Source organism: Gossypium hirsutum, chromosome D03 (assembly GCF_007990345.1).
Source record: "Gossypium hirsutum isolate 1008001.06 chromosome D03, Gossypium_hirsutum_v2.1, whole genome shotgun sequence".
NCBI classification, from domain to species: domain Eukaryota; kingdom Viridiplantae; phylum Streptophyta; class Magnoliopsida; order Malvales; family Malvaceae; genus Gossypium; species Gossypium hirsutum.
Genome location: NC_053439.1, coordinates 1,089,696 through 1,099,713, shown reverse-complemented (window position 1 = coordinate 1,099,713; position 10,018 = coordinate 1,089,696). Strand labels below are relative to the sequence as shown.

Here is a 10,018-nt window from a genome sequence, read left to right as displayed (position 1 = left end):
ATATTTCAATAAAAATGAAGTAAATTTAAATAATTAATATATATTTAGATTATGGATTAAAAGGCAATATATATCATTATTTTTTAATTGGTTAAATAGGTCAATTTTTTAATATTTAAGAAATTAGATTGATTTTGAAGAAGATGTGAAAGCCACGCTTTCTGCAAACATGTCAAAGAAAGCTAGTTCAACTGGACGAGCTTTTCGCATAGTTAGTTAGAAAACTTGTTCAACTGAAAAAATTGATTTATTTCATTAAATAAATAAAAATTGACTTATTTCTTTAAATAAATAAATAAAACATTTAACCAGTTAAAAAAATAGTAATATATACTCTATTTAGCCTTAGGGTGTGTTTGGATGGGCGGTGCGTTTACCTGCGGTTAGTATAAAAATAGTGGTGGCGGTGAGATTAGATACTGTAGCGATACTATAACGTGAGACAAAAAGTAAGTTAAACGCACCGCACCACACCCAACTGCCCAAACCCACCCTTAGATTATATGAATATATAATATCCGAATCCTAAAAAAAATTAAATCAGATATCTACCTATGATTGCGACCGGTGGAATAATTTGAACCAATTATTGGAACTCTCAAATGATGAAAATAGAATAACTGCTGAAGCAAGGAATCTTTTCAATCCATTTTTGGTAAATCATCAAACACATATTAAACAAATTTAGATTAGACAATTATCAACTCCAATTAACATAGAAAACGAAGCAGCAAACCATCGAATTTAACACACCAATTTCATCGACTTCGTCGACAAATTTTTGGTAAATTCCCCAAATCAACAACAATCAAACATTAAATTTTCCCAATAAAAACATAAACAACAACTCCAATTCGAGACCCTTCTTTGGGAGGATCTGTATGTAAAATCTCAACATCAAACAGTTTCTTCGCTTTCTTGAAGAAGACGGAGTCCTTTTTCCACCTTCTCAAATGAGCCATAACGAAAACTCTCTTTTTTGTTCCTCCATTCAACAGCAAACGCAGCGTTTTGATCAACGGCTCAAATAGATGATCATGGTAAACCACATCAGAACCCAAAACGAGATCAAATTCCCGCCCGATTACCTCCAAGTCATCATCTTCTCCCCATCTCAACGGTGCCACGTCAACGGTCCCACCTCTTTTAGTCACCACGTCAGCGTTTGCATCCGCGTTGAATTTCAAATTGGGGATGACGTGTGGCAAGTCTGTTACCGTCACGTTAGCTCCCAGCGTGACGGCCGCTGCGATTCCAACGAGACCGGTACCGGAGCCGAGCTCTAAGATTTTTAGTTTCCGGTCAGTTGATAGGGTGGCTGTTAGAGGGCTTTTGCTAGGGTGACGGAGGTAGTTATCGAGGAGCGTGACGAGGGTAGTAGCAGCTGGCCAAAGCTGGAATGAAAGCCCTTCGGAAGGGAGTTGTCTAATCACAACCGTTGATTCGATTGAACGGATGTAATGCTGCTCCACTTGTTGACTCGCTGCACCGTCACCTACCGTAGTGAGCTTCTCCGGTTCACCTTCTTCATCAGGCAAGATCATTTTAACGGGATCTATATCGGCTTCATCGTCTTCGAGAGTAGCCATTTGTTTTGACACCGTTTTCTTTGGCGCCGCCAACGTCTCAATGCTTGCTCTTCCCCTCCATTTTTAAAGCTGGTATCGTTTTCTAGGGCGGGTCCAGAAAAAGATGACGTGGATTATTATATTTTATATGGTCAAATTGTTGTTTTAGTCCTTACACTATGATTAAATTTGAGATTTAGTTCCTGATTTGGTCTTTCTATTTTTATAATATCATTATTTAGTCCAAATAGTTACTGGAATTTAACTATTCCAATTAGAATAGGCATACTAACAAATTTAATGTTTACCCATTTTGTCATTATGACTCTATTTTTTTTATCATTTTCACCATTAACTTTTAAAATCGAATCAAATTATTATTTTTATGTAAAATTGATTGAACTGTTAAAATTTTAACTAGATTGATGTGGTAACCTGTATAATAGTCTATATGTACTTTATTGTTGGTGCATTTTTTAAAAAATTGTTGAATATTTAAATAAAATTTTTTTGAATTTTTTTGAAGTATAGCTAGATTGTCATAATGGTCCGATCAATTTTTTTTGTCAAAAGATAAAGAATTTAACTAAAATTTAAAAGATTAATAGCCAAAATGATCAAATGTAAAAGTTAAATTTATCATTATATCATTTCAAAATTAACTTGAAATTCATATTAAAAAAATTCACGATCAACGATTCAACATGATAAGTTAAAATTAGTATTTTTTTAATAAAATCATGCAGATATTTTAATTAAAATAGTTCAGTATGTTAGGACAAATCGCAATAGAAATCATCCAATTATGATTTTTTATCATTTAACTACAATAACAGTAGCGTTTTTTTTCCCGACCATATTTCCAATTTTTAACCTTTGAAATTCCATCGTTACTATCGACTGGTTGAAGACTTTTTTGTCCTTTCGTAAATTTCAGAATATTATATATATACTTGATGTGAAATTTTAAATTTCAGAGATCCAAAAGCTCTGTTTGGTTTTTAGAGCGAGAGAGTGGAGCGAAAATGATAAAAGCTGTGATGGTGATGAACACTCAAGGCAAGCCTCGCCTTGCAAAGTTTTTCGATTATTTGGTAAACTTCGCTTTTTCTTTTTGAGATTTTTCTCTCATTTGATTCCTTCTTCTTTTTTCTTAATTTTAAAATGAATGTCGTGATTTTATTAATATTAATTAATTCGGTTTCCTTTGCTATCCATGTCGCTTTGAATTCTGTTGAAATCAGCCAGTGGAGAAACAGCAAGAGCTTATACGCCGCGTTTTTGGAGGTTCGATCTCTCACCTACTTCTACTTCTTCTTACTTTAGCTGTGATTAATTTGAACTTTCCGTTGTTTGGATCGCGAGAATCTTAGAATGAGCTTTTATGTTCTCGTACATTATTCGATCCAATCGATAATTCTTGAGTTCGTACTTGGATTTCTTTTTTTGCTTTCGATTTTGATTTTGATTTTGATCTTTTAACAGTCTTGTGCAGTAGACCTGAGAATGTAAGCAATTTCATAGAAGCGGAATTGGTCCGGTAATCTCATTTTTTTCTTGATTTCTAATTTGAATCGTGTTAATCACTGATGTAGCTTTATTTTACCTCTGCTTTTGTCATAGAACTCTGTTTATTATTATTTTTAATTCTCACTTGCAGGACAGTCGCCTTGTCTACAACCATTTTGCTACTCTTTACTTTGTCGTTGTATTTGATAGTTCAGAAAATGAACTAGCCATGCTTGACTTGATACAACTAATATTTTTTGTGAAGTTACTTATAATGGAGTAATCATCTATGATCTTTTCAAAGTTAGGGGTTGAATTACTCGATTGTTTGACATGTCTGAATATTCAAACCTTGCATTATAGATAGGAAAAATTTTCATAAGGCTGAATACAGCGTGTTTGATTATCTTTGTGATCATTTGAGGACTGGAATCAATAATCATTGATGTTGTATTATCAAGTTTAGTTGAGTTTTAAGTCAGTGTCTTCTTAGTGGAAAAGGTTAGATCGCAGCAATAAGCTTTGTAGATGTTAATTGTATATAACCATTTTTTTTTGTTTGAGTGTAAGATTAATGGAATTGTTGGCTCTAAAATTACATGATGTCTAAGAAGATCAATATACCGGTTTTGTCATGCAAGCTCTTTACAAACTAGTAAGTTGCATTTTGATTAAACTCTTTTATGAAATAGAATTTTTCATTTGAGGACTAGAATCAATGATCATTGATGTTGTGTCATCTGTTGCGGAAGCGACGATAATATTAATAACAATATTATCAGAAATATTTAGATAATTATTATGCCAACAATTATACTAAGAAAATTCTCAGTTAAATTGGAGGGGTCACAAATGGTCCCGCTTAAAACCCAACAACTAGACAGAACTCAGTTAGATATTTATAGCAATAATAACTAAATAAATATAACCAACATAAAGCTATTAAATATAAGCAAACAAATAAGAAATAAAACATCAGAACTTAACGAGGTTCGGCCAATTTAGCTTACGTCCTCGGACACTACCAAATTAATATTTCCTCTAGAAATATTACAATAGAGAAGATCAACACCAAGTTACAATTAACTACTTGGATTTTTGGGGTGATGAAACCTAAGGGGAAGGGTTCTATATATAACAAACCAAAACCCCCTCCCTTTCTATCTTTACCTAATGTGGGATATTGCCAATATTCAACAAATCTCCACCTTGGCGATATTCCACATCTTCGAACATCTTCTCATAACACAAACTTCAATAGTGTCTTCAAATTTGCAACCAATCGCCTTTTTCTCTTTTGGTAGTTGTGCCAGCTTCCACGTCTTGTTTTTCTCTAGAGATTCCATTTCCTCTTCCATTGCACCTAACCATCTATTATTCTCTAAACTTTGAATGGCTTCGGTGTAAGTGGATGGAATATTATCAACAACTGGAAGTGCATAAGCTACCATGTCAGTGAAACGAGCAGGTTTCTGAATTTCTCGTCTCTGCCTTCTGACTGCAATTGGCTCTGATTGCTGTTGAGGTTCTTGGGTAGAAACCTCTTCCTCATCTGACTCTGCATCTGCCAATGAAGAATCACTAGTGGTACCTTCTGCTGGAATTACCACTCTCTGCTCAAACTCCACCTGCTGCGGAGTACACTTCACCTGCTGCGAAGTACTACTCACTCCTTCTGGATTTACCTTATTCAACATGGCAGATTCATCAAAGGTAACATCGCTACTGATTATCGTCTTCTTTGCCTCTAGACACCACAAACGATATCCCTTAACACCAGCATTGAAGCTCATGAATAGAGCCTTCTTTGCTCTTGGATCTAACTTTGATTCTTTCACATGATAATATGCAATAGAACCAAAAATACGTAAGGTGTCATAATCAGTAGCAGGTTTTCCATACCATTTCTCCAAAGGAGTCTTGCCATTTATAGCAGATGATGGCAAATGATTGATGAGATGTTGAGCGTACGTCACAGCCTCAGCCCAAAACTTTCTATCTAATCCAGCATTAGATAACATACATCGAACTTTCTCCACAAGCGTTCGATTCATACGCTCTGCCACCCCATTCTGTTGCGGTGTTCCACCTACGGTGAAGTGCCTTACTATGCCACAATCTTGGCATCTCTTCAGGAATGGATCGCTTTTATATTCTCCACCATTGTCTGATCGGAGAACCTTAATCTTCCTTCCTGTCTGATTTTCAACTTTAGTTTTCCACTTAAGGAAAACTTCAAGCACCTCATCTTTGTTCTTCATAGGAAACACCCAAACTCTTTTGAAAAAATCATCAATAAAGGTGACAAAATAACGTCTTCCTCCAAGTGATGGAGTCTTGGACGGTCCCCATACATCAGAATGCACATAATCCAGAATACCTTTAGTATTGTGAATCCCAGTGCCAAATTTCATCATTCGTTGTTTTTCCAGAACACAATGCTCGCAAAATTCAAGTTTGCAAGTCTTTGTACCTTTTAATAATCCTTGTTTAGCTAGAGTTTGCAAGGATTTTTCACCAGCATGGCCCAAACGCATATGCCACAGCTGTGTTGCCTCAACGTCCTGCTTGGTACTCGAAATTGCTGCTGCTGTTGTCCCCACCACTGTACTACCTTGGTAGTAATACAGATTGTTCTTTCTTATGCCTTTCAACATCACCAATGCTCCTGAAGTTGCTTTAAGAACTCCATCTCGTATTGTCACAACTAGGCCTTTAGATTCTAACGACCCCAAAGAGATGAGATTCTTCTTCAACTTTGGGACATATCGTACATCCCGCAAAATTCTAGTAGATCCATCATGACTCCTCAGTTTAATTGAACATATCCCGGCTATTTTACATGTGTTATCATTACCCATGTAAACAACCCCTCCATCTAGTTTTTGAAATTCAAAGAACCATTCCCAAATGGGACACATATGATAGGAACAACCAGAATCCATGATCCACTCATCTGCATGTAATGTTGAAGATGTCATACTAAGAGAAAATTCTGACTCTGCTTCACTATTGCATTCTGCAACATTTGCATCTTGCGGAGTCTTCCCTTTTTTCTTCAATTTTGGACAATCTTTCTTCCAATGTCCTTTTTCTTTGCAAAAGGAACATTCATCTTTGGCAACAACTCGACCTTTGGACTTTCTTCTCTTCCCCTTAGACTGACTTTCCTGACGATCTCTTGTTACCAATGCTTCCACTGCTGCTTCACTTAAACCTTTCAACTTATCCTTTCGGCGTAGTTCATAGCTATACAATGCAGCAGTTACTTCATTGAAAGTTACTTCCGACTTTCCATGAAGTAAAGTAGTTTCAAGGTACTCAAACTCCTCTGGAAGCGATCCCAACAACATTAACGCCAAGTCTTCGTCTTCAAAAGTCACATCCAAATTCAACAAATCAGCCACCAGCTGATTAAAATTGGTAATGTGCTCGTTCATTGTGGTACGAGGAACATAACTGAAACGAAACAGTCTTTTCTTCATATGCAACTTATTTTGACTGTTCTTCTTCAGGAATTTCTCCTCCAATGCTTTCCACAATTTACTTGCAGAAGTCTCTTTACTGAATATATACTTCTGCTCTCTGGAAAGACATGATCGAATTGTACCACATGCCAATCAGTTGATGGTCTTCCATTCTTTATCATCAACCCCTTTTGGTTTTTCTTCCTCAATGGCAATATCTAGACCTTGTTGAAAGAGGGCATCTAGAAGCTCACTTTGCCACATGCCGAAATGACCTGTTCCATCAAAAATTTCCACTGCAAATCTCGTATTTGCAGTTCCAACCCTCGACAAAATGTACGAAGTGGAAGTTGTTGATATGGATGGTTTTTCTTCTGTCATTTTTGCCATAGCTTCTATTTAATAGCCACCAAATGCGGAATACCCACAAGCTTTAGGAAATGTTTCTGATGTGTAAGATCAGATTAAGCTGCAAACACAGAGCATACTACAAAACCTTGGCTCTGATACCAATTGTTGCGGAAGCGACGATAATATTAATAACAATATTATCAGAAATATTTAGATAATTATTATGCCAACAATTATACTAAGAAAATTCCCAGTTAAATTGGAGGGGTTACAAATGGTCCTGCTTAAAACCCAACAACTAGACAGAACTCACTTAGATATTTATATCAATAATAACTAAATAAATATAACCAACATAAAGCTATTAAATATAAGCAAACAAATAAGAAATAAAACACCAGAACTTAACGAGGTTCGGCCAATTTAGCTTACGTCCTCGGACACTACCAAATTAATATTTCCTCTAGAAATATTACAATAGAGAAGATCAACACCAAGTTACAATTAACTACTTGGATTTTTGGGGTGATGAAACCTAAGGGGGAAGGGTTCTATATATAACAAACCAAAACCCCCTCCCTTTCTATCTTTACCTAATGTGGGATATTGCCAATATTCAACATCATCAAATTTAGTCGAGTTTTAACTTGGTGTCTTTTAAGTGGAAAGGTTAGATCACATCAATAAGCTTCGTAGATGTTAATCGTATAAAACCATTTTTGTCTAATAATTGCATATTGTCTAATAAGATCAATGTAGTGGTTTTGTCATGTATTTTCTTTACAAACTAGTAAAGCTGGATGTAACGATAATTGCTGATATTTTATTTCAAATATTGGATATTTTTACTTACTTTAGATGTGATGCATTCAGTTCTTGGGCAACAAACATTGGAAAGATGCTTCAAGAATGTTTGTGAGCTTGACATTGTGTTCAATTACAGCAAGGTTGTGTATCCTCTGATCACTTATATATATAGATAGATATATATGTATAGATTTAGTGCCATGGAAGGTTAGATTCTACATGTAAACGAGATCTACTGTCTTCATTGGAATAATAAACATAAAGTACAAGAGGATGGCACCTAGGTAAATAGGAGTTGATGTTGGAATATATAAATATATGTGGGGGTATACTTCAAGATTTTACATTTTAATTGATGGCAGGGGAGGCTTTCTTATCTATGTTACTTGGACTCAAGCATAAGTGTTGGGTTTGGGTACGTGTCTTTTTCAATTATTTAGAGGGACTTTGCAGTGGTGGATCTTGGGACTAAGTTTTGGGGGCCTAATTAAAATTTTTAAAAATTTTAGAAGTTTAATGAGATTTTTTTTTCAAAAATATTGGGGGTCTAATTAAAATTTTTAAATTTTGTGAGATTAATGAGAATTTCGACAAATTTAGAAGAGGTTGATTAAAATTTTCAAAAATTTGGGGGGCCAAATTAAAATTTTCAACAAGTTTCAAGGAAAAAAATTACGGTGTGCTTCATATCCATTGTCTAAATATAAGTCAAACACTATAGAAACGAAAAGTCGGAATAAAATAGCTTTCTTATGCTGCTTGGTGCTCTCTTGCAATTGAGCTTGTTAGTTACTCAAAATTAGCCTTTGCCTAATTTCCCGTGTTACTGGCAGAGGGATCATTAGTGTCTTTATGCCCTGTTAGCCAAGGATTACTTTTTATGACATCATTATAATGCCTTAGGTGTACACTGGGAACTGATTTAACGACTATTAAAATACTTTATTACTACAATATTTTTATTTAAATCTATCAAATGATTGCTTTTGTTTGGTGCTCTTATCACCGATTTGGCTTTCTTTATCTCTTGACTCTTCATTTTTGTTCAAAGCTTCAATAACTGTTATGCAGATACACACGATCTTGGATGAGATAATTTTGGGAGGCCAAGTGCTTGAAACAAGATCAACAGAAATTATGAGGGCAGTCGAAGAGATATCTAAGTGCTCTCTCTCTCCTCTTTTTGTGTGTGTGAAGCATACTATATGTTTGCTTAAGCCCGCCTATATTAAATGATTAACCTAAATTCGATTTATACCAGCTCATATTATTTTTAATTTAATATTTAATATGTAGTATTATACATTTAATTTTATTTGATTTATTTACGTAATATATAAAAATATATTATAAAAGTATAAAACAGGCTGGGCTAACTTAAGCTTGGAATGTTGATGCCCAAGTACGGCTCAGGCTTAATTTTTGCCTAAGCCTATTATTCAGGTCTTGTATGTTTGTCTAAATCTTTTTATATTTCGGATGAGTCTTTGAGTAACCCAATACATAAACAAGTCTACTCGAAGGGGAACATATACCCATGTCTAACACTTAAAGGATAGTAAGTATATACATTCATGCATGCAAATTTGTTTTATATATCTTTCTCATTTTCATTGTATTTATATACTGATTAACTGATGACCCTTAAACCATAATGTAGGTTAGAAGCTGCAACAAATGCTATCTCATTCATCCCGAAATCTGCTTCCAGTTGGCTAAGTAGGTAGTTCTTCTGCATTCAAAGAAAGTTTAAATCAACCCTCGAATTATTTTCTTCTCAACGTGAGTTTACTTTTAACCAACCTTTTTTGGGTTTGTATATTAGCTTAAATGCTTGAATGAATCTATTTTCATATAGATCCACATAATCAAAAAGTTTAGAGGGATGATTAAAATCATTTTCTGCTTACAACTTCTAATATTTGTCCTGATGTTTGCAATTCTTATATGCTTTTAATCTGAGTTCCTCAAGTTAGTGTTTATAACTTTTTAGACCATTGGTTTTTGCTCTTTCTTTTGGGGCTAGAGTTCTACTATTGCAAGTTTCTTTGAATGGTCCAGTTCCTTTGTTGTTTGAAAATGCAAGAATATGTACTGCTTAGGCTGTCTTTAATGAATCCAACTGAACCCTCGTGCATATAATTACTAATTAATATAATAAAGATATTAAATTAAATCATTATATAATATATAAAACAATTAATACAATTATTCTTAATTTAATATTAGGGTTTAAAGTTTATTATGGAATTTAAACTATAATAAATTATATTAGACTAATTTATTAAAATATAATCATTATATATGATATTTAGG

At 34.4% G+C, this 10,018-nt stretch overlaps 2 protein-coding genes across 8 annotated transcripts; one reads left to right on the top strand and one right to left on the bottom strand.

Moving 5' to 3' along the window:
* Window positions 1–689: 689 nt before the first annotated feature.
* LOC107909397 (protein N-lysine methyltransferase METTL21A) lies at window positions 690–1,768 on the bottom strand. Its single transcript, XM_016836893.2, has one exon. It carries the CDS (start codon window positions 1,587–1,589, stop codon window positions 816–818), a length of 774 nt encoding a protein of 257 aa, XP_016692382.1. The 5' UTR covers window positions 1,590–1,768; the 3' UTR covers window positions 690–815.
* Window positions 1,769–2,468: 700 nt separating this feature from the next.
* LOC121215274 (AP-3 complex subunit sigma) lies at window positions 2,469–9,598 on the top strand. Of its 7 annotated transcripts, none has more exons than XR_005911004.1 (7): window positions 2,469–2,662; window positions 2,813–2,855; window positions 3,067–3,108; window positions 3,229–3,732; window positions 7,769–7,842; window positions 8,774–8,865; window positions 9,363–9,598. XR_005911004.1 is itself a non-coding variant. In XM_041089546.1 (5 exons), the coding sequence occupies exons 1-5, from the start codon at window positions 2,594–2,596 to the stop codon at window positions 9,427–9,429; spliced, it is 294 nt and encodes a 97-aa protein (XP_040945480.1). In that variant the 5' UTR covers window positions 2,491–2,593; the 3' UTR covers window positions 9,430–9,598. The 7 variants fall into 7 exon arrangements, 1 of the variants encoding a protein (XP_040945480.1); XR_005911001.1 differs by having other exon boundaries at window positions 2,471–2,662; window positions 3,054–3,108; XR_005911002.1 differs by lacking the exon at window positions 3,229–3,732 and having other exon boundaries at window positions 2,472–2,662; window positions 3,054–3,108.
* The last annotated feature ends 420 nt before the right edge of the window (window positions 9,599–10,018 follow it).

Coding starts and splice junctions, on each gene's coding strand:
- LOC121215274 (XM_041089546.1), top strand. CDS start 2,594: ATGATAAAAGCTGTGATGGTGATGAACACTCAAGGCAAGCCTCGCCTT. Junction 3,077..8,773: donor TGTGCAGTAGACCTGAGAAT/GTAAGCAATTTC, acceptor ACTGTTATGCAG/ATACACACGATCTTGGATGA. Junction 8,866..9,362: donor GCAGTCGAAGAGATATCTAA/GTGCTCTCTCTC, acceptor ACCATAATGTAG/GTTAGAAGCTGCAACAAATG.
- LOC107909397 (XM_016836893.2), bottom strand. CDS start 1,589: ATGGCTACTCTCGAAGACGATGAAGCCGATATAGATCCCGTTAAAATG.